Below are 22681 nucleotides of genomic sequence, written 5' to 3' on the forward strand. Positions count from 1 at the left end.
CTGCGTATCGTGGTTGAGGTACAAGCAACATGTCGACCCAGCAAACTCAAACCCAGACCATCGTGGAGACCGCACCTCCCAGACTGACGGTCATCGGGTCACGATCCAAAGATGTGCCACGAAAGACGTCCTTGCGCCCATACCTCGAGCTCACGCGGTTCACCAAGCCTGCCGGACTGTTGGGCGCCGCCTTCCCCTACTTCATCGGCTTCCTCTACTCGGTCAACTTGACGAACCCAACAGCCCTCGACCCAGCCGATTGGGCCAAGCTGAGCGGCATCTTCATGCTCGATGTCCTGATCCTCCGTAGCTTCGGCTGCGCCTGGAACGACACAGTCGACCAAGACCTTGACCGGCAAGTCGAGCGCTGCAAGAAGAGGCCGCTCGCCCGCGGTGCTATCACCACGCCAGAAGCGCTCGCTACAACCCTTTTCCTTGTCGCATCGCGCCACGTCCTAATCAACGCTACCTTACCCGCCCGCGCGAGTGAACACGCCGTTTGGATCACCTTCCTCGCCCTCGTCTACCCCTTCATGAAGCGCTTCAGCAACTTCCCACAACTCTGCCTTGGCGGAGGTGTGGGCTGGGCCGTCTACTTGGTCGATGCTGCTGTCGTTGATGGACCATACCCAGCAAGCTCGACGAACAAGCTCAACGTGGAGGATCGCAGTAAGGCTCTACTCGCCATGTGGGCCTGCCAGTCTCTTTTCAACATCACCTACGATACCGTCTACGCTTTCCAGGACATCAGAGATGACCTGAACGCAGGGGTGGGATCGCTGGCTATAGCCGTGCGCCACTACCCCAAGGTGTTCCTGCTGTCCATCGCGAGCGCCATGGCTGCCTTCTTGTGGGCGACCGTGACCTGTGGTGGTCTGATGCGCGGTCCGTTCATGGCTAGCGCCGCTGTGTCTTCCTTCGCTGCCTTTTTCATGTTGGCTCGGCTCGACGTCTGGAACCCAGCCAGGTGTAAGGACTTCTTCGTCTACAGCCAGTGGTGGGTCAGTGGGGTTCTGGTGACTGGTCTGATCGGCGAGCTGTTGATGGCGAGGATGTGAGTATGCGACGGATCGCTGCTTGCAGCTTCCGCAATGCGTTCAACACCCGTATGAAGAAGTGCTCTCGAAACAGAGACTTCGCGAACATAACGAACTTACGAATCTGGTATTCGATGACATGAAGGATTTCTGGTCAGAATGTGGAAAGGATGAATTTTCATAACAGGATATGTGCTTTTAAGTGATCGATAGCTTCTGCATATAGAGAAGAATGTACTTTGATCCAAACGATCGAATTCGAGGGCTCAACAACTTCCATTGAATAGCGTATGATAAGTGATGCGACTTATGGACCAAGCAGCAAAATACTGTCTATCGCCGCCGTCCTTAGATACGCATCGCTCCAAGGTACACAGCCGCAGTCAGTCACAGAGAGTGTGACAAATGGTCATTGTTGTTGATTGGGGAGGCCGCTGTGGGCGCTGAGAGCTGTATGGAGACGGAACAGAGTTAGCGCCTTGGCGTCGGAACGCGCGCCACGGGCCGTCAACGTGGCTGGCGTCTGGCAGGAACGTGGGAAGTACCCATCACTCCTTCCCAGCGCGACGGGCGTGACACGCGCGATCAAGGATGTACTCGACCTCGGGAGAATGACGACACCTCCCACTATAGCGCCGTTCGGACCGCAAACATGCATCACCCAACGCATACCCTGGCCAGCAACAAGGCCCTCGATCGGACCGCGTCGGACGCGACGAACCATTCGGCGGAATAATAGTTACGACGTGAGGATTGAGACAAATAATCATGACGTACTCGTTGGAAGTCATCACACTGGGCATTGGGAGAAGGGACGCGATCAACGATGCTTGAAGAACCTCTTGGTTTGAGCAACTACGTATGGGCGCCACAGTCTCTATCTAAAGCTCTGGAATCGGCACAGGTCCAGCGGGCGGCTTACCGCCAGGCAACCAACCTTGGTGCACCGTCCTGACACCCCAACTTGCCGGGTAATCGATCTTTGTGTGGAAGAGTCCGTAGTTCTGGAAGAGAAGCAAGTCTTGCTCTTCCTCAGGTCCGACCCAGATGTGCTCAGGCTTGATCATGCGCCCTTGAAAGCTGTCAAGGAACTTCCTGACTTCGCCCAAGTCGTCTATGACCTTTGGAGTGTCGTTCGGACCCTTACGGATGAATAACCGGCGGGCGAGGTTGTGCTGGCACTGGAACGACTTCTTGCCAGTGACGGGATTGACCCATACCAGCGGGAGCTACAACGGTATTAGCACCAGATCCCTTGAGTCTGTTGTATAGGCAGGCATACCTTTTTCTGCCACTCCTTGCTTCCCTCCTCATGCGCCTCCACCTCCTCGTCTGGCAACTCCCTGCCCTCGCTCGCTACACCCAGACCATTTGGTGCACCGCGGCAGCCCTTGATCTTCTCGTACGGCCAGTACATGTACTCAACCCAGCTGTGGTCCACCATCTGCTTCTCCTCGTCGCTCAGCGACTCATACAGCTGCTCGACATCCACAAACGCCGTGCGTCCTGGCTTTACTTCCATGCTCTGACCCGAGCCGTCGGCCCATTCCACCGTCTGTGTCGCCTTGCCCTCTGTAGGGAACTTGATGGGTCGGAGCATGGTGAAGGTCGGGGGATCGTATTTCCAGTAGGTGCCGTCCACGTGCCACCAGTGGAAGCGAGTCTTTCCAGCCTCGAAATCTTCGTCTGCAAGCGGCTTGCAGTAGTATTGGTTGAAGTTGGTAGCGCCCATGTTTAGGCCTGGCTTGCCATAGCGCGGGTCGTCTTGGGGGCCTTTGCCAATGAAGACAAAGGCGCCTGCGTCAGGGACTTCGACATAGTTGATCGCTGCCTGATCATCCATCAGCGCTCCGTCGTACTTTGCAGTGGCGGAAGTTCTGTCGCTGGACTTACCACTATACCATCCTTGGGGTAGAACGCGCGAGCGAAGGTGGTGTTGTCTATCTTACAAGAGTCCGGGTCGAGCTTCTGGAGCAGCTCCCAGCCACGCTTCGGTTCCAGGTCATGTTGGCCTTTGATGATGAGAAGCTTGTGCTCCCAGGTGGCTTTCTGCAGCTGTGCTACCGTCTCGTCCGTGAACTTGTTCAGGTCGAGACCAGTGACGATGGCTCCAAACTAAGAGGAAAGATGTGAGCGACTGAAAGCAAGAAGAGCGCTCATGCATGGATTCAACTCGTACCTTGCAAGTCTTTCCCGAAGGATGGACCAATGGCTCAATCTTGAAGTTGCTTGACATGGTGGTAATGGCGAACGATGTGTGTATGAGATGAGTATTGCGCGCACGATATCGCGACTGCAGTTGTACAATGACCAAAAGTATGGGGCGCTTGTTAGCTTACATACAAGCTGCATGTCACTGTGCAAAGCCCCATGTCTAGATCGCGAGAGTGTCGCGATTCGCGGACCAATTTGGCAAGTCGGAATCCGGGGTAAACCAAAATCCACCGAATATCGCAGCTCGCGCGCTGCGGTGGTTTGAGTAACGTCGCTTTTCCCTCACATAATCGCCACGGGGTGAGATGGAATACGAGCTAACCTGCCGATGATCGAAAATGCAAGCAACTATTGCTCATGATCACTGCGCAGATGGCCTTTGCCGGCGTGCAGTTTCGGAAAGACGTTCCGGCTATCGGAACAGTTTTGGGGAGAGCTTATCGATACGGAGATGTCTTGGCGAAGAAGCACCGAAATTCTCATTAGGCATCCCGGCCTGACCAGGTCCACACCAAGGGGCGACATTGTATACAACCGTTCTCGTGCCAATGAACACCAACCAAAAATCGCTAAAAGATACATTCACAACTTCTCATGCACCGCTGTTCGAGCCCCGACTACCTGAACGCCATCTCCCTGCATGCTGTACGGCACAAACATCTTCCGTTCCAGCCCAACTTCCTTCAAGATACGATCCCACTTAGCCAATGACCTCTCTTGTGCCCCATAATTGGCCATCATCAGCAAATCAAACGATGCGCCGTACCAGTGCGCGCCCTCATCCTGGATGACAAGCTCGTCCAGCAAGATGACTGAGTCAGGAGCAAGAGCGTCTTTGAGTTGAGAAAGGATGTTGTAGCAGGCCTGATCAGGCCAGTCATGCAGGATGTTGCGTAGGTAGTAGACGCACGCTCCCTTGACTGGCTGCGGCTGTGTGAAGTCATGGTGGACAACCTTCAGTCCCTCAATACTCTTTGCAGAATCGATGGCCGCCGCGTGCGTGTCCTGCAGCACAACACGTCCCTGCAGCTGGGGAAATCTCCTCAACACCTCCCTAGCCTGGTGTCCGTATCCGCCACCGACGTCCACGAAGAGAGTTCGGTGATTATCTCCCGTAGTGGAGCCGTGCACGTACTTCTCGAGCGGAAACACGTCGAGCCAGCTCTTCTGCCCCACTCGCTGAAACGACATGTACTCGTTGAAGGCTTGTTGATGACGGGGTCGCTGCGATAGCCACTCAAAGAAGTGCAGGTCCGTGTTCTTGCCCAAGTTGAACGGAAGATGCTTGTTGTCCAGCGGTTGCTTGTAGCCATTGTCCGCCATCCACTTTGGTATCGCATTGTACGTTGCGATATTCCTCTCTGTTCTGCAAAGTAAATTAGTTACAAGCCTCAGAATCAAGGTCCAGTGGTACTCACACATGGAAGATCACGGATTCAAGCCCTGACATGGCTAGGTATCGCGTGATGTTTGTGGCCCGGTACGTCTCCACTCCGACTTGCTCCACCATCCACTGCGTTGCTGCATATCGTAGCACTCGCACTAGCAGTGCCTCCTCAGCGCCCAACTGGGCAGCCAATTGACTCACGCTCATCGCCGTACCCTGCCGCGCAGCAAGGAGTCTCCACAGCCCCAGATCGATGCCCACTTGTACCATGTTGGGTGGCAGTGCGCAAAAGATCAGACGCTGCATAGTGTCCCATGGTTGCTCGAGCTTGAGAGAGGCCATCCTGGCAGCTTCGAGAAATCGAAGTCGCTTTTCCTCGTCTTTGTAAAGAGAGGCGGGGATGTGGCCGGCGGCCAGACTTTCGAGAGCATCAAGGATGTTGTCGGCTTCGACATTTTCGTCATAAGCTGCATCTGAAGGTTCAGACAGAAACGGAATGGCAGACATGGTCGTAGACTCTTCACTGATGAATTGGTGTAGAGGTCGTTGATGATGAGATACAAGACTCTGCGACCAGGAACTATGAAGTTATACGTATTTTGAAGCACAGACACAACTCGACGTTACCTGTGCTTCTTCGGTACATTGTGAATCATTGAGGGTCGTTCGTATCATCGGTGGCCGAGATCGTCGTACCGGAGGAGTGGTAACGTGGTTTAGTAGTGACGACTGTTTGAAGATCTGGACTCGAAAACACCGCGCTATCTGTTGTCGTTTGGCTGATAGTAACCCCCGAAAGAGAAAACAAACCGAGCCATCGACCTATGGAGGACTATCTTGCGTCTCACCCACGAAAATCGTGAAGCAACCAGAGCTTATCGTCATGGCTATGCATACGTGTTTAGGCAACCTGAACTTCACAATGAGCAAGAGTAGTGTACGTGTACGGGAGATGGCGTCACCTTGGGCAGAACAGGATGCAATAGCAGTGTTGACTTCATGGAAGATGGCACGAACGCCACAAAACGCAATCGCTTGATGAACTATCGACAACTAAAAGAGATCCCGTCATTGTAGCCTGCCCAGTCATAGGCCAATGACTCCTATACTCCCTGCGCCAGTCTTTACCCATTACATCTGTAGCTTGACAGTCTCCACCCTTTCCGCCACCTTCGTCGCAAACTCCCCCGCAACATCCGCACACAGTGCCAGAAGAGGATTCTTCACCGCCGCCGCCTCCCTATCGACTAGTAAACCCGACAATAAGGCATCCCTTAGGCGTTCCAGGACCCGCTGGGCCTCCAACACTCGCTTCACTAGTAGCACCCGCACTACGGCCCGCCGGTCGGCGCCCCTGATCGGCAGTGTTCCGCAGCGTAGCGGCTCGTGCTCCTCGTCTATCACTGAAGTCCCACCTGTTGTACTTGATGACGATAACGATGAAGACGGTGGTGAAGATGCGCCACTGTCGCAACTTGGTGAAGATGCCAGCGTTGGTGTCCAGAGGGAAGTGCCGCCCAGTTTGAGCGAAACTAGTGCTCGGTCGATAGCCTCACAGATGACGAGCGCAGTCGAAGGGCGCGTCGAACATGCGTTCGGGCACGCCATCGTGTTGCAACAGCAGGTTATGAGCATTCTCGAGGTGGAGAGCGCGGCTGAGGTGGAGGCGATGGGTGAGGAGGAGGGCGAATACGAGGATGTAGATAGGTGATCGAGGAGGGTGGGCACGCAGTTGCATGACTTAGGCGAAAGAGAGATGTCGTCTGAGGGTTGCGGGAATTGTGGATGTGTTTGCTGCTGTGGAGGGACCACGTAGCCGCAGTTATCGAAGCCTTTGCTACTTGTGGTCGGCATTGGCGTGTTCGCATATTGCTGATCCGGATGATAGCATGGCTGATGACCGTCTGGGGTCAGCAAACCAAAGTACGGTAGCCCTTCGGCAAGAAGCATGGTCGAAGGATCGGACTGGTGTTGTTCATGCTCTCGTTGCTGCTGCTCCCATGGCGCTCCACAGAACCCCATGTCGAGAAGCTCAGGAGCAATGTGGAAATCGGGAGACATTGGGTAATAGCAATTGGCTGTTTGCTTGGGTGTGCCACATTGCGAACCGATGAAATCTGGCAGACCTTGCAGGAAATCGTCGTCTGAATGTCGATATGGCGAGAATTCCATCCGATCGGGGCTCGATAAGTCCGTAGATTGCGCCATGCCGGGAATGGTGGATGCGCTGGAGTCGGAGCTGGAACTGGAGCTGGAGCAGTTCTCTGAGGTGGATGCCAGGCTGAATGGAGCAAATGGCGACACCTCACCTGAGGTCGGAATGGTAATGCCGGTCTCCGTCATGGGCGTCAGATACCCTTTCTGGCTCGCAGTTGCGCTGGTAGTGACGCTGGTGGAGCTCTTGCTGTTGTTGCGAGTGCGCGGTCGCCCAGCTCGTCGCGCCGGGCTATAGACGCACTCTATGCCTTTCTTCGCACATCTGCGACATTTCGGCCGCTCTTGATCACATCGGATCTTGGAGTGTTGACAGCTATCACAGGCAAGGCGGTACTTGGTGGGTTTTGGCGCTGGCGCGCTGCTCTTGGCGCTGGAATCGTTGTCTTGCATACTTTATTCAACGTTGACGCTTGTTTCGGTAGCCAGAAGGCGATAGCGATGTTGCGATACATATACCGGCCATACTATCAGACCAGAGTATCCTGGGTGGGGCCGCTAAGAGCTGTTGATCTGGAGGGACTTCGGATCGGTTTCAGCTGATAACACGTACGCGCTGAGACTACCTCGAACTGCCTTGGTACTGTGATGGTATGCAAAAGCTTTGTGTGTGTGGATACACCTTTCAGGTAAGATCTCGCGATCTGGGGTGACTTCGGATAGACCCTAAGCGTTACTACCTTACGTGAACTAAGCATCCCAATCGGCTTAGCTGCAACAGACCCTTGCCAGTGGCCCACATCCGACATACACTCCAGGGCTCACCTGCTTCTTTACATAGTAAGTAAGACGGGCTCTCACTTCCGGCTTATACATAGGCCTTTTGGGTCGTACCATAGTACTGGAATTGTAAGAACATAGCGAGAGCTGATCGTGGTTACACTAAAGCACGGCTCGGAACGATGCATGTCATACATGTCAGCACGAAAAACGGTGTAGCCTCCAACGTCCTCGGGATATGTGTCATTTGCGTCCAAATCAATGCATATCATATGCCTGGGATATGGTATGGCTCGAGGCGATGCATGCAACAGTGTCGCTCGGCTCATCACCGGAGGTGCAGCATGCATCCAGATCGGGTACCGATTCTCCACTACCCTGGCGCCTTCGTTGACGACCAAAAGACTGCTGCGGAGTTCAACAGAGCAACGTCGTCGTATGAAAAGTCATCATACATCCCACGTTACCTAACACTATCGAAATTGACGCACTCTCAAGGCCCGTACCGCTAGATTGCGCTCGTGCTTCGTTCCTTCAACTTGGCAGCACCGCGTGGAGACTTGCGAACGGGGAAGGTGTTCTGAGAAGGGCCTTGTTCGGTTGCATCAAGAGCTTCTCAGAGATAAGATATACAATAGCCAAAGCCTCATAGAGTTCGGGCCGAAGTTTCGGTACGTTGAGCCAATTGGGTGCACGAGCAGGCTCTCGTGGAGACTGGCGGGCGAAGGGGACATATACAAAGGGCCGTTTTCGGCTGCACCCACAGCCTCGTCGTTCATACCAGCGCATACACACAGGGGCTCGATGTTTGACTCGCATGTTCAGGGTACGTGAACCTGCTTTGGATGCTGATGATTTTCCGAGGACCCGCTCGTTGCGTGGGTAGTGGAGACTTGTTGTTTTAAGAGGCGAAGGCGCCCTGATCAACCCATTCGAAACGGACCGGTTCAACTCTTCTCGCACCTTCGATCGCAGGGCTTCAAACTGTTGGTCTTCTTGACTTAATCACGTGAAGTATTCGTCAAGGAAAGGATATTCGGGATGTGGATGGAGACATCGGCTATCACTACGACAGTAAGATTTGGCGTCTTACTCAGTGAACGAGAACAGCCGACTCGAATTGACTACGGTTTGTGTATTTGCTATGTTGCTTCACTTTCCGGATAACCTTGAAGGTAATGCACATAGAAGACGTTTATGCTGACCCTTGATCTGGCTGGCCCTCACTTCACACTTAGGCCGCTGTCGTAAAGATTGGACTCATGTAGACCGCGAAATACTCACACCTTCTGCAATTTCATTCACCACGCAAGTAGATGCTTGCCAAATATAGACTGGGTGAACACAAGAGTAGTTAAAGGCTTGAAATACAAGTACTGTTCAGCCCAAGAATGGTTTTACCGCCTCAAGAGCTTGCTTGAAGTTGGAAACCTCATCGGGCGATATACCCAACTGCTCCTTAGTAATGAAAAGACCCTGTTCCTTAACATGCCCAAACCAGTCCGTCACTGCTTCACCAAACACAACACCTGTGACAGCCTCTTCTCCGGCCAGGCCAAACAAACTACCGATAACTTCTGGCTTACACTCCACGTATACGCCTTTCTTGCCTGAGACCTCTTCCCACTGCGAGAGCGCCTCTCCAAGGGACAGAACCTCGGTGCAGACACCGGCGTATTTACCATGCGTCAACTTGGGGTTCGCCAAGATTTGGCGCGCCCAAACACCTGGGTCTTTGGCCATGTCACCGGCCATGGGGTAAACGGTGGATGGAGTTGACGGGACCATCCAAACGTATTTACCCGGCGCACTGGCCTAACGGACATTTGTTAGTCAAGTTAACAAGCCGTATGTTAAAGATGGTCACTTACCACTGGCTGTGGCTTCAACATGGGGAAGAAAGCAAAATTGGACGGATAGAAGCCAAACATGAGAAAGGTGGTCTTAGCCGCCAGCTCTGGCATGTTCTTCCGGATGTGATCGTCGACCTTGGCTTTGTAGTCGAAGTGAGGGACAGGGAATTTGCCTTTGGTGATTTCGTCTGCCGCAGGAAGTGTGCTCCAAATGTAATGCTCCAATGTCTTTACTTCAGCGGCCAATCTCGCGAGCATGATGCCATCGCGCTTCTCGATCTCACCGGCCTCAGACTGACTGGCGCCTTTGAAGAAAGGTTCCCACCACTGAGTCACGGCGAAGATGGCTTGCGCGCCCTTCCTCCATGTCAGTTCTTGATAATGACATTAGCGAAGACAATGAAGACTCACTGTGAAGGCTTTCCTAATAGACTCTTCATCGTCATAACTTCCTTGAACGACCTCCATGCCCTCGGCAGCAAGCTTCTGGGCCTTCTCTCCGCTCGGATTCCTGGTCACTGCGCGGATCTGCCAGTCACCAGACTTGAGCAACCCGCGAGCGATGGAACCACCTTGGTTGCCAGTCGCACCCGTGATAACAGCTAGTTTTTTTGCCATAGCTGCTAAGTGATGTTGTATTCTCTGGAATGTGGCTGGAAAGGAGAAAGAAAGAGGTTATAAAGCTTAATCCCGTGCAAAGTCTGTAAGTTCCAGGATAAAACCTTCAAGTTGCACGGAGAGTATATGCCTATGGACAGAAACGACACCTCTTGAACGCACGCGAACTGCCGAAAACACAAGATCCAGCTTCAGCATACTATGCCATTCTCGGTGTTTGAGAAGGCCGGCCGAAGTAGTGTAGTGCCATCTTTGATCGATTCGATCCAGCGATTGAGCCTTCGGTGAGTAACGAAAACATTGGCATGGTACGCGATCGCAACTGCCGGTAGTGGACTATCGGGTGTGTACTCGCTGTTCAGGTACTCAAAATATCCCGCAGTGGGCTCGGCCCGAAGTTCCACAAATGCTCCGAGCCACGACACGCAACCGGCCACTGTGGGTCTTCGTGCATCACCGATGAGGCTCGCTCTCCCATGCTGTCCGCACGTGGATTGTAGACTAGAGATACTGTACTCGCGGTATTTCCCAGATTGCGAGTACAAAGTTAAGCCTACCTAGGTAAAGCAGCACCCTGAGTGAAGTATGCATGGATATGAGGCAGAAACGATGACGTCTTCAAAATAGCTGTGTGAGTTGATATGTTGGTGATCGTGGTTCATGGCTCGTACCACATCGAACATATGCCCCGGCTACCACAGTAGAGTAAGCAAAATGCGCCGACTTTTCGGTCTCTTCGGTTATCCGAGTCCAGATGGGGTCCCATGGCATCTATTATTACAGTAGCTAGACTGCTTTCATAGAATCAATCGTCGTTTGCTTCTCATTATCCTCTGCTTTCAGTCAGTAGATACCTCATCAGTCACAATGTCGAGAACCGCCAGTACCTTGCTTTGCCGCGCTGCGCCAGCGCTCCGTCTCGCCGCACTGCAACCAGCTCGTTCACCATGCCTGCGCAGAGGATATGCTCAAGAGACACCGTTCCCGAAGCCACAGAAACTGAAGGGCGTCCTCAAGCCTTTGAAGCAATTCTTAGTTACGCCTACAGTGGGCACCGAGTTCCCAGAGGCGAATCTCGTTCAGATGCTGAACGCACCCAACTCGGATGAGCTTCTCAGAGACCTCGCCATCACGAGTAAGCGCGCAAGCCGCTACCTTCGAGAAGACAGAGCTGACGAATGTGTTCTCTCTAGTCGCGCGACGTGGAGTCGTCTTCTTCCGCAACCAGAACGACATGACCAACGATCTCCAGAAGCAGCTCATCCAACGTATGGGTGAACTAGTGGGAAAGCCGAAGGAGTCGACCCTGCACATACACCCCGTACTCAACCCCAACACCCCGATGGGTGGCAACGACCTGCACATCAGCACCATCAACTCCCGTCAGCGAATCATGGCCCACGGCAAGGCCGTACCTCGTGACCTAGGAAATGTAAGACAGGCGCTTGAGTCGTGGCACAGCGACATCCAGTCCGAGCAGGTGCCTTCCGACTACACATGCTTGAGACTTGTGGAGCTACCCACCTGTGGAGGAGACACATTGTGGGCATCTGGATATGAGGTCTATGACCGCATTAGCGAGCCCATGCGGAAGATGCTTGAAGGGAAGACGGCAAACTACACCGCACCATGTAAGTCTGCCAGCTGCTAGCGAACTTCGTGCCCTCTAACAAGTCTCTCCGCAGTCTTCGAACGGATCATCAAGAACTCGAAGCTCCAGGTCTACACAGAGGCGCGTGGCCACCCTGAAAACACCGGTAACCCTCTGAAGGCCGTTCACCCGGTCATCCGCACAAACCCCGTCACTGGATGGAAGAGTGTCTTCTCCATTGGTGCATACGTACGTCTAGCTCCAGCATCCAAGCCATATATCCACTAACTAGACAACAGCCCGAGTCTATCAACGGCCTGACTCAGCCAGAGAGCGACATGATCCTGAACTGGCTGATGGACATGGTACTCCGCAACCACGATCTGCAGTGCCGCTTCAGGTGGCAAGGTCCAAACGACATGGCCATCTGGGACAACCGCAGCATGGTACACAACGCGACCATGGACTACGACGACCACGGCAACCGCTTCGGATACCGCGTGTGCGGTATTGGAGAGAAGCCCTACTTCGACCCCAACAGCAAGTCGATGCGCGAGGCGTTGGCGGAGGAGGCGAAGGAGGAGTCTTCATGAGCGGATGATGTTTTCAGATAGTAATTCTGGTGGGAACGGCGTTTTGTTTTGTTAGTGTACGAAGGAAAAGCGGTGGGATTCCATCCTTGTATGAAGTAATCTGATCTCTTTTGTTTCTTGTCCGAATCTGATGTCTACTTAAGTGCAAATTTGGTTGTTTCTGTCGCCATCAAATCTGCCCTGTGCTATTGGCTATTGCAAGGCCGCCAGTTGATGGATCGGATGCAAAAGTTGATGGGATGTTTGCCGCTCAATCTGCGACACCGCTGAAGTGACAGGAGAAGAGGCAGGTCCTGTGGGGGCCGCCGCTGGAAGCTCGGAGTTCACGACACGTGCGCGGTGGTAGCCAATAAGAGCGTAGTGCCCCGCTTGGAGATTTCGGCCCGAGTGGGTCAGGGGACGACTCCAAGTGCGAGAGCCTCATCGATCGCTCGTCATCGCACAGTACTGTATCGTGAGTACCTAGGTACCTGGGTATCTACAACACCTTCTTTCTGCCCGGAGCAACCCCGGATCTAACGTCATTATCTTATCATCGCATAGCACACGTGCAAGTACTCATGAGGATACGAAGGCACTCGGCAAGATCCGTTGCTTCGCCTTCTTCAACTGGCATTCAAGTGCGAACTGCAGTACACTATTCCATTATCGTCCGCTAAAGCTACGAAGAAGCATTGATACGTGTCTTCACGCTATCAGTAATTGTCTCCTCCAGCCCCATGAACCCCGGCCGGCCAAGTTCCTTCAACAGTGCTTCTGCTCTAGCTCGCGGTCCGATCTCCGCCAGCGGAAAATCTAGACCATCGAGCTTGTCTCGCGGCTTGTAACCTGGGACGACTTTCGCAAAGATGTCGAAGAACTCGTTGATGGAGTAAGACGAAGCGTAAGCAAAGATGCGTTCGTTGTTAACGGCTGGGCTGATCAAGCTGGCAACATGAAGACGAGCGACGTCCTGAACGTGGACATAGTAAACTGCGCTAGTGTTAGCTGTTGTTTGCGCTGCACATTTGGAAAGAGCAGGGGTTGCATACAACGCTGTACATGCTTGATGGAGTCAGTATCGCCGTCCAAGATCTGGAGCGGGATACGCGCTGTAGACGGAAAGCCCTGGTGGGCCACGTCTAGCGGACTGCCGTAGATAGTGCAAGGCAGCACTGCGTTGGCAGAGAAGTGCGACTTGTTGTTCTTGATCCACTCCCAGAATGCCTGTTCGGCCGCGACCTTAGAAGCAAAGTACGCGATCATGAACTTATGCATCGGTGGAAGCGAATCTGGAATGTTCTTAGACAAGGCCAGCGTCTGCTCGTCATACTCGTCCGCAGACACTGTGTCAGTCCCTCGGTATGCTTGCAGCGAGCGGACCGCAGCTGAAGACGACGTCAGCACGAAGCGCTTCACACTGGGCTCTTTGGCTGCGGCCTCCAAACAACCCAGAGTTCCGGCCACGGTGGTTCGGAGCAATTCGTCTGGTGTGACACCCATGTCCCGTACTGAGGCAACGTGCACAATACCGGACACACCTGGACGGTAAGACTTGTCAGTGATGAAACGGTGTTGTGTTTAGGCGGTGGGAATACCTGACACCGCGTCGTCGAACGCGCCGGGCTCCCTCATGTCCTTGACAGTCACGAGCTCAAACTTGTTATCGCCATACTGTTGGGACAAACGATCTACGAGCCACTGGTGCTTGCTGGCGTCGCGCACTGTGCCTCGCACCTTGTAGCCTTGCTGGAGAAGCTGGTCTGTGACGTGAGCGCCAACAAAACCGTTGGCCCCTGTTACAAGGACGGTGGAACCTGCGGCAATTGCGGGACTGTCGTAAGGAGCCATGTTGGGTGAATACAATACGAGGGTGTTGCAAGATTCTCAGCACTGAGATCAAGTCTGCGAAAGGTTTGGATAATGGGGTGATGGGGTGATGGAGTGGTGCAAATAATCAGTTCTTCTACGTTGTTTGTACTTCCGAACACAGTCAGCCCGGTACCATTCAAGATCTTCGGCGCATTATTGGTGTTGAGCGTTTGAACGATGCTATACCATATCGAGTTTTCGATATAGTACCGCTACCTGAGGATAAGCACTGTATCTTACTGGGCTGACGGGTACCCACCCCCTCGGGATCTTGACTCAGAACACACCGAGCTCGGTAGGTGACATCCGACACCCGACAGTGACAGGGCTCCCATGCGAAGGTGACGCCATAAGATGTAACTCTCACGACTATACCGTCAGGACTGTTTCCATGATACTCAAATAACCAAACGAAGATGCATCGCGTTGACTGTGGTTGTGCTTTTCTCGCTTTGCGAACGCTCGCGCGCGTTGAGGAATACACCACTTCGTCGCAAGTACCACTCGAAACCGCATTCCAAGTCACCTCAGAGGCAGAACGACCATGTCTCGCCGTACTGAGCTGCGAACGATGTCGCCAACAACGACTACCACTCACTGCCGTCACCATCTTGTGCGCTCATCTGGTCGACTGGCTGTGTCGATTATGGCACCTTCATGAAGAGGCCGTCGCAGAAGCATCCACGGATTCCAGCAACGGCAACACCACGACTACAACTACACCCCCGCCCAACACCAGCAACACTGTCGAGAGCCCGCATGCCAATCAGCCTTGGAAGTTTTCCCTCGGCAACTACGATCTCGCTGCCGACGAAGCCGATGCGCTCAGCAACGAACTGATGACGTTGCGCCTGACAGGCTTCTCAGCCGTCTTAGGTTCTCTCGAAGCCGCTCTCGTCACATCTGGATCCTCGTCGTCTACCGCATCTTCTCCCGATAAAGGGACGAATGGAACGCCCAACGGGAAAGCGGCTTTTGCGCCAGCTTGTCTTGACCTCGTCCGCGCAAATCTCAGTCTAGTGCGCGCATGTATCGGCCGTCTCAAAGCGCGCTCACTGCTGAGCAACGGTGCGGCAGGCAATCTGTGTTAGCACTATACCCAAGAATAATGTGTTGAACCATTGGGAGAAAGCATTTCACATGCTCTCGGTATGATGTTCGTCTTTGCGACAAGAAGTTGAGGTACGTATGTATTATCTCCTATTATCCTACAGCATCGTGGCTCCTCACTGAGCCAAATAGCCCCTATCACCAGTCAGCGCTTCATGGTTTCTCACGTAAAGATTGAACAATACATACCCATCCAGTACCAATGACTGACCAAACATGTAGCTGCTCATGGGCCCAGCCAAGAACACAACAGCATCAGCAACCTCTTCAGCATCTCCCAGCCGGCCTGCAGGCACACGCTCTCGCACGAGGTTATCGATGAAAGCCTTGGTCTGTTCCGAGGACGCGATGAGCGGCGACATGATGTACCCAGGGCAGAGCGCATTGATACGAATCTGCTGGGGTGCATACAGCACGCCCTCAGAACGTGTCAGACCGAGGATAGCATGTCGACCCGCTACATATGCACCAGCAGCGACTTGAGGGGGTGAAGCGGCAAAGGCATGCACTGAGCAGACATGCACGATACTGCCACGGCCATATCGCGAGTCGCGCGGCTCCTGCCGCAGCATTTGCCGTATCCCGGCCCGATGCCAGAGCCAGACACCAGTCACGTGTTCCTTGAGGTGGGTATCGAATGCGGCGGGTGCCGTGTCGGGACTGCCGCCCATGGGCCCACCGAAGCCGGCATTCAGAATGACGAAATCGATACGAGCGAAGCGTGACGCGGCTTGTTGAACGACAGCCTCGACGGACTCTTCCGTACTGCATGGAGTGGAGACACTCAGCACGTCTGCCACCTTGTACTGCGATGCTAGCGTCTGCGTTGTCTCTTGCAGTCCAGCCTCGTTGGTGTCGACAAGGGCAAATTGTTTAACACCATTGCGGGCCAGCGAGTATGCGGCGCTCTGGCCGAAGCCTGCAACGCAGTATTAGCCTTCTATCTCCTTTGCTACAGACGTTTTGCAAGCCATAATAATGCAAAGATAGTAACAAAAAAAACGTACCAGATCCGGCTTCTGTGATTAGTGCAACTCCCGAAAGCATTCTCGATATGGTGATCTTCGTGGCTAATTTTCATCCCATGGTTCTTGACGTTGTTTTATCGTGATCATGCAATGCCCTCGGTGCTTTCTGACTCGGCGTGTTCAGAAACGCACCGAGTTGATTGTTTTCGCCCCCAAATCTGGATCCTAGCGCGGAGTTGTGTGGAGAGGCATGAGGCGGAGAATGAAAAACCCCGGCATGGGTATCTAAATTTGAAGCGTCCAATAGGGAGCGACCAGCGCTCTTGAGAATCCGAAAGCGAAGGACGTGCGTTATGCTCCGCGTCGGCGCTCTCCGATTGTCTGTTTACAGGTTACTACGTTCCTTACCTTCTCAACGATTGTGCATATGCAAAAGGTATCCGATCCAAAGCTCCATACCATGTAGTTCTTGCGGCAACACCCCAACAGCAATACGACCGCCCCACTACCCAGCCCACGGACCGCGGTCGCTCAATGTTGCTACGATGCACCCACGCGGCCCCTTGCGAAGGCCAAGTTTGGAGCATGAAGCCTCAGACTGTATAGTTCTCCATGACGCCTTCGCATGAGTATCGCTAAGGTTGGAGCAAAGACTGTATCCTCTCGTCAGACGCAGAATATGAAGCACTCAACTTCTTGGTCTGAATATGCGACCTGGGCACACAAGCACTTGGGGTTTCCTGTGCGCTTGGTGATGATCGTTGTAGGTGGGTTGTGATGTCGAGATCGAAGAAGAGCTCGTATAGCTGGTAAGGCAGTCATCGTATCGAACACTAGAGAGTGCAGTTTCCGTGGGAGCGCACCACTGCAGGTATGAAAGCGTCCGGTTTCGTTTTTCTCAATCAAAATTCCAAGTCGACTTCTCTTAGCCGACACAGCTGGCTCATCATGCTTCGCGGTCGGCCGTAAGCTCGGCGCGCTTTCCCGTCGATTCGATCAGCCTTTGCACGTCGTCTGGGATCCATAAGAAATGGCAAGATCAAGTCACCAAAGCAATCTCTGCTCAACTATACGGCATTCCTCTAAAACTTTCGTCGTTGTCACGGTCTGGATACCTGGGCAGGGTCGCGACAGCAGCACATCGCTCGTGCACTTGTGCGTGATGTGAGTGGCTCGGGTGGTCCATAGCATTGGTGGCAACGGTCACCATCTGCGGAACGTCCGGAGCTGACGGCGATGGAGATGCGACAACGCTGTCATGGCTGGAATGACGATGAGATGCCGTTCAGGAGTGTGACGTGCGTCAACCGGTGACGAAAAGCTAGCGGCGTAATTCCTTGGCGCCAGTAGAAGCTAGCGCGTAAACAGCTCATCCAGGCACACCGTTCGTTCTCTTCGCTGATACACGAACTCAACGCTACCCTCATTTTCCATCATTTAGCTTTAATTTTTGGATAGACCCCTTTCTATCGCTTAGCGGGTGTTGACCGCTTCGTCGACTTAGTAAGAATACCCCACTCCAGACTTCCCTCTAAGCAGCCGAAACATCCACACCTACGCTGCATAGCCAAGCTCGGTGAGATGGCAGGTGTTGGACACTTTGCCTCCTCCCTGCGACTCAGTCGGGATCGAAGTGCGCGACATATCCATTCAGGGCACGTAGGAAGAGACATTGTTCCTCGACTGATGCAGCCACGCAACGCACTGGTGCAAAACAACAAGGCAGCCCCATGATTGGATCATCTTCGACGTGACTGCTACCTAATCCCACCACTTTCGCTTCTGCCGCGTTCAAGCGCAAGTTGGAACGAAAGAGCAACCACCTCGGCCCAACCCTTCCAGGATACTGACGCCCGCCAGAATGGACCCTTTTAGATATCGGAAGGCGTATGAGGCCATGGTGCATACAACGCAACTCATCGAAGAACGTTTGAATCAAGATGTTCAGCTCGACGAGGAAGGCACAGTCGATGACGATGGCGATGTACCAGAAGCCGCCTTCCAGGAGCAAGATCCGGACAGCATGGACTGGACGCCTACGGAATCGAATACTCCACCTCCAGAATGCGGACCACCCCCAACTCTATCAAGAAAAATGCGTCATCTTCTACCTGGCGGTGGAGATGGTGATCTGCAGGCCCAAGATCGTGGAGAGAACGCAGTGCTCCTACACAAGCTCAAAGAGGGGAAGATCATGGATGAATGCATTGACAAGCTGGTTCATGATCTGCCGGACGTCTTGAATTATCAAAAATCACTTTCATTCACTCCTTCGACGATCGAAGTGCCCAAGGACTTTGGGTTGCAGCTCAGCATCTCGATAAACCACCATCTCGCTCAGATAGAGGATCGCAAGGCGCTGGAGAAGTACCGCAGGCTACTAGGACATCGCAAGGACGCGACCAAGAAGAAGCCCGTCAGGCTTGGTTTTGATCCAGTCGAATTGATCAAGAAACAAGCTGTAGCATTTGGAAAGGATGTCCCCGCACCTGTATGCACGCTAGACAACGAGATACATCCTATCTTTCGTCTGGATAATTGGCACGGGTGTCCGGATGGAATCTACGAGGTCTTAAAACCGGCTTTGCAACTAGCCACCTTGCTCTTGACATCTCAGGCCACTGCTCACTTCTGGCACACTCTAGTATTTGGCAAGAGGGAGGCCTGCGAGGAGACATCTGCAGCATATGGTCAGCCTTGTTTTCGCATCAAAGAGGACGTAGCATGGTCTGAAGAGCACCACGCAACATTCAAGAACTTTTTGGATAATCAGATCGACACTGTCCACTTCTACTTCCACCACGATCCTCTACCACCAGAGACTGCATATGCATCGATGGGTCTCGTCAAAGATTACAAGAACGGTTTGATGCGGAAGATCAATCACAAATGCCATACGAGTCGCATCTGTCTCCATTCGGATTTCTATACCACTGCAAAGAAGCTCAGTCTGCTGCGATACCGGGAGCCGGCGATGGTACTGCGATACAACATGTTCCTTGCTACATGTCTGGCCCATGAAGTTGCACATTTTTGTGAGGTATCTGGGCCACATCATGACCATCCCCTGCTCTCCGAACCGGAGGTCTTCTTCGGCGACAACATGTGGACGGAGAGTGGAATCGCTTTTGAACTCAAGATCTTTGGTGGGCGCATACATCCGCTGTCTAGCCGGATCGACTGCAAATTCGGACTAGCGTGTCTGGACTACCCGCTCAAGGAGCTTTACGACAAGGACGACAATGTTCTATACGCCTTGCCAATGGACTATATCCTCAAGCTACAACAGAAAGAAACATGGGACCAAGACTTCAGCAAGGCTGGTCCGGACGTCTTCTTCGTTCCACGCACCGGAGGCCGCTCAATCGAGATCAACGGGACCAACCTGATGATTTGGGAAGATGAGAATGATTCAGAGATCTCGGATCATATTGATAACGAGGACACCGAATGGATGCGTATGGATGATGGGTCGATTGCGAAGAACCCAAAAGCAAATAATCGCAAGCCACAGCGACAACCCGTGGTACCCCGATGGAATCCGTACAACAACCAAAAGAGGAAACAAGCTGTTGAGACAGGAGCCCCGTGTGTCTCTACAGAGGTGGTAGAGATCAAAGATGAGGAAGTGAAAGAGGAACAGCAATTGGAGCCTCCTGAAAACGCTGAAGTAGGTAAGGGTGCTTCGGATCAGGATATGGCTTCATAAGAGATGGCGTTTTGGATGGAGGAAAAGGAGGAGGGATTGTTGCATTCACATTTAGCACGTTCTCTTGGATACCACTGCATTTGCGTAGGGCGTTGTTGTTTATACTGCATTGGCATAAGCATCAACAGTTATTAGTACTACTTGTTTGTGTACAGCTCATGCTTCATCAAGAGCCTTGTTCGCTAATGCATCTGCTTCTCGGTTCATTTTCCTTGGTACATGCCAAAACTGGTACTCTCTACCGCCTGCCTCATCACTATACTCCATGTGGTCCAGTGTATCGTGCAGATTTTTCAGTACTTGGAAATGCGCGACTGGCCTGCCATTGGAACCCACCCCATCGTTCTCGATCCAGCGTTCCATCCACTGGCTCATCGAATTAACCAAGAAGCTCGAGTCGGTTGCGATCTTGATTCTGGATAGTTTGAGGTCTGCGTCTGTGATCTTTTGAATTATGGCAATCGCTTGACCGAAGGCTTCGATCTCCGCACGTGTGCTCGTTTGAGGCAGGAAATCGTAAAATAGACCGTATGTGTTGTAGGGTGAGTTGGGGCCGAAATAGGCGCCCCACGACGCTCTCGCTGTTGGTTGACCGTTATTACGGCAAGCACCGTCGATGAAGACTACCAGGCTTGTCTCGTCCGGGACCGGGTCTGGCTTGGATATGACTTTCATGCGTAGTTGGGAGATGTTTTTGTCAGCGTTGTAGAAGACTAGCTCGGATAGCGAAACGGAGGAGGAGCAACGGTCTTCAGACGGCACATAGAGACGCCGGATTTCTTCTCCGTACTCGTTGTAGGGCATCTTGTTAGCGTTGGTATTGGTGTTGGTGTTGAGATGGACTGAAGGTGTGAGACGTCTGTTGTGCAGCGGATGAGTCGGAACTTATATAGTAGTGGTGATAGATGGAGTTTCGGCTCTATTATCAAACCCTCAGAGTTGCGTCCATGGTTGTTTACATTGCAAGCAGAGGTACATGCGGGCCTACAGCGGAGCTAGTCTTATCCGGCTAGCGTACTTAAGCGAGGAGGTGAATCTTGGCAAAGTCACTGGAGCCCGAATTCTCCTTCCTGACAACGACGCACGCCTATTGTCTACTACCCCCGCCGAACGTCAACCCCGAACCTTTCGACGACTTCACGATGGCGGACACTCAGAAAGATGCGCTGTTCAAGACGGTGCAGATCGACGCCCTGGTACGTAGGAAAAGTGCAGCGCCAGTACCCCACTGTGCGCCCCGCCATTGTGCTGGAGACAAGCCGTTATAGGAGGCTGGTGTAGCTATGAGAGACTGACTGTAGTCCTCAGGTCGCGATCAAGATTGCTACCGCAAGTGGCAAGTCGTTCCCCTCGCTCGCGACCGGAAGCATCGTCGGCATGGAGAAGAACGGCGTCCTAGAAATCACAAACTCGTTCCCCTTCCCCGAAGTCTCTGCTGCCGCGCAGACTGATGGCCAAAACGATACCGTCGCAAACCTCGCCGCTGGTGCTCCCCGCGCCAAGCAGAACATCGCATACGGAAACGAGATGATCAAGTTCCTCCGGGAGGTCAACGTGGACGCAAACAACGTGGGCTGGTACACAAGCACAAGCATGGGCAACTTCGTCAACCTGAACACGATCGAGAACCAGTACTTCTACCAGAGCCAGCCAAACGAGAGGACCGTTGCTTTGATCTACGACGTGAGCAGGAGTTCTCAGGGTACCCTGAACCTGCGCGCATACAGGCTCTCTCCTTCTTTCGTGACGGCCTACAAGGAGGGCAAGTTCACGACTGAGAGGTATGTATAAACGAATCTACCCAAAGGTAAAAACTGACAATCCCAGCCTCCAGAAGAGTGGTCTCCGATACCACGATATCCTAGTCGAGCTTCCAGTCACCATCCGCAACTCCCACCTCCTCACCTCGCTCCTACACCAGCTACCCTCCGACGCGCCCAAGCAGGAGCTCAAGTTCCCACCCAACCTAGCCGCTCTGCAGCAGGACCCAAACACCCCCCAGGCACCGCTCTTCCCCAACTACGACTCGCTCGACCTCTCCATCGACCCCTTCCTCGAGAAGACCTGCGACCTGCTCCTTGAGAGCATCGAGAACCACCACACAGAGATCAACAACTACCAGTACTACCAGCGTTCGCTCGCTCGTGAGCAGACCAAGATTACTGCGTGGCAGCAAAAGCGCAAGGCTGAGAACGCGGCGCGCACAGCCTCAAAGCAACCTCTCCTTCCCGAAGACGAGTGGCAGAGGCTGTTCAAGCTGCCCCAGGAACCCAGCCGACTGGAGACGCTCCTCAACTCGAGACAGGTGGAGCAATACTCGAGGCAGGTGGACGGTTTCACAGCAGGCGTCACTTCCAAGATGTTTGCTGTCAAGAGCAACCTTCTTCCTGGAGAGTAGATTTGGTAGACGTGGCTGTATTTCATGATTATGCTTCTCTTCGTCACGGCATGGGCATGGCGTTGCGGGTTAGCGGTCCCTTTGACGGGACTGGATTTGATCTTTTAGATGGAAGGACCACGATGATTATGTGAAGGGGCATTTCTAGCGTTTGCCCATGTGTTCCGATGCCAAAAGTTGGAAATGCCGCAAAAGCGTTGATGTTCAAACAGACGCTGCTCAGCTAGGCGGCTGAAAGCTCTCCTAAGCGTGTGCGGAGCGACCATTGCCACATAGAGTGCTGAATCAGACAAAGAAGTAATCAACACGCGTTCGCGACATCAATACAGGTGCTTTCCATGCTGAATGTGTCTACACCTGTAATACTCGCGAACCCTAACTACTCGGATACCGGATCGACGGTGGACCTGCATCTTTC

General features: G+C 53.2%; 10 protein-coding genes across 10 annotated transcripts; 4 read left to right on the plus strand and 6 right to left on the minus strand.

Annotated features, from left to right (window-relative positions):
- Window positions 1–29: 29 nt before the first annotated feature.
- On the plus strand, window positions 30–1058 carry J4E90_006112 (uncharacterized protein; the record flags this gene model as incomplete). The annotated part of the gene is made up of 1 exon (XM_051435661.1): window positions 30–1058. One exon carries the CDS (start codon window positions 30–32, stop codon window positions 1056–1058), a length of 1029 nt encoding a protein of 342 aa, XP_051290519.1.
- An 860-nt stretch (window positions 1059–1918) lies between these two features.
- Window positions 1919–3273, minus strand: J4E90_006113 (uncharacterized protein; the record flags this gene model as incomplete). The annotated part of the gene is made up of 4 exons (XM_051435662.1): window positions 1919–2266; window positions 2320–2868; window positions 2931–3152; window positions 3217–3273. 4 exons carry the CDS (start codon window positions 3271–3273, stop codon window positions 1919–1921), a joined length of 1176 nt encoding a protein of 391 aa, XP_051290520.1.
- Window positions 3274–3833: 560 nt separating this feature from the next.
- J4E90_006114 (uncharacterized protein) lies at window positions 3834–5145 on the minus strand (the record flags this gene model as incomplete). The annotated part of the gene is made up of 2 exons (XM_051435663.1): window positions 3834–4617; window positions 4670–5145. 2 exons carry the CDS (start codon window positions 5143–5145, stop codon window positions 3834–3836), a joined length of 1260 nt encoding a protein of 419 aa, XP_051290521.1.
- A 3807-nt stretch (window positions 5146–8952) lies between these two features.
- On the minus strand, window positions 8953–10043 carry J4E90_006115 (uncharacterized protein; the record flags this gene model as incomplete). The annotated part of the gene is made up of 3 exons (XM_051435664.1): window positions 8953–9387; window positions 9444–9782; window positions 9837–10043. 3 exons carry the CDS (start codon window positions 10041–10043, stop codon window positions 8953–8955), a joined length of 981 nt encoding a protein of 326 aa, XP_051290522.1.
- Window positions 10044–10910: 867 nt separating this feature from the next.
- J4E90_006116 (uncharacterized protein) lies at window positions 10911–12227 on the plus strand (the record flags this gene model as incomplete). The annotated part of the gene is made up of 4 exons (XM_051435665.1): window positions 10911–11178; window positions 11237–11674; window positions 11729–11883; window positions 11934–12227. 4 exons carry the CDS (start codon window positions 10911–10913, stop codon window positions 12225–12227), a joined length of 1155 nt encoding a protein of 384 aa, XP_051290523.1.
- Window positions 12228–12888: 661 nt separating this feature from the next.
- On the minus strand, window positions 12889–14057 carry J4E90_006117 (uncharacterized protein; the record flags this gene model as incomplete). The annotated part of the gene is made up of 3 exons (XM_051435666.1): window positions 12889–13199; window positions 13259–13747; window positions 13805–14057. The coding sequence occupies 3 exons, from the start codon at window positions 14055–14057 to the stop codon at window positions 12889–12891; spliced, it is 1053 nt and encodes a 350-aa protein (XP_051290524.1).
- A 1247-nt stretch (window positions 14058–15304) lies between these two features.
- J4E90_006118 (uncharacterized protein) lies at window positions 15305–16235 on the minus strand (the record flags this gene model as incomplete). The annotated part of the gene is made up of 3 exons (XM_051435667.1): window positions 15305–15323; window positions 15378–16107; window positions 16196–16235. The coding sequence occupies 3 exons, from the start codon at window positions 16233–16235 to the stop codon at window positions 15305–15307; spliced, it is 789 nt and encodes a 262-aa protein (XP_051290525.1).
- Window positions 16236–18017: 1782 nt separating this feature from the next.
- J4E90_006119 (uncharacterized protein) lies at window positions 18018–19865 on the plus strand (the record flags this gene model as incomplete). Its single annotated transcript, XM_051435668.1, has 1 exon — window positions 18018–19865. The coding sequence occupies one exon, from the start codon at window positions 18018–18020 to the stop codon at window positions 19863–19865; it is 1848 nt and encodes a 615-aa protein (XP_051290526.1).
- Window positions 19866–20021: 156 nt separating this feature from the next.
- Window positions 20022–20669, minus strand: J4E90_006120 (uncharacterized protein; the record flags this gene model as incomplete). The annotated part of the gene is made up of 1 exon (XM_051435669.1): window positions 20022–20669. One exon carries the CDS (start codon window positions 20667–20669, stop codon window positions 20022–20024), a length of 648 nt encoding a protein of 215 aa, XP_051290527.1.
- A 338-nt stretch (window positions 20670–21007) lies between these two features.
- J4E90_006121 (uncharacterized protein) lies at window positions 21008–22263 on the plus strand (the record flags this gene model as incomplete). Its single annotated transcript, XM_051435670.1, has 3 exons — window positions 21008–21061; window positions 21174–21646; window positions 21693–22263. The coding sequence occupies 3 exons, from the start codon at window positions 21008–21010 to the stop codon at window positions 22261–22263; spliced, it is 1098 nt and encodes a 365-aa protein (XP_051290528.1).
- Between the last annotated feature and the right edge of the window lie 418 nt (window positions 22264–22681).

Source organism: Alternaria incomplexa (assembly GCF_024043165.1).
Source record: "Alternaria incomplexa strain BMP 0042 chromosome Unknown scaffold_8, whole genome shotgun sequence".
Taxonomy (NCBI): Eukaryota; Fungi; Ascomycota; class Dothideomycetes; order Pleosporales; family Pleosporaceae; genus Alternaria; species Alternaria incomplexa.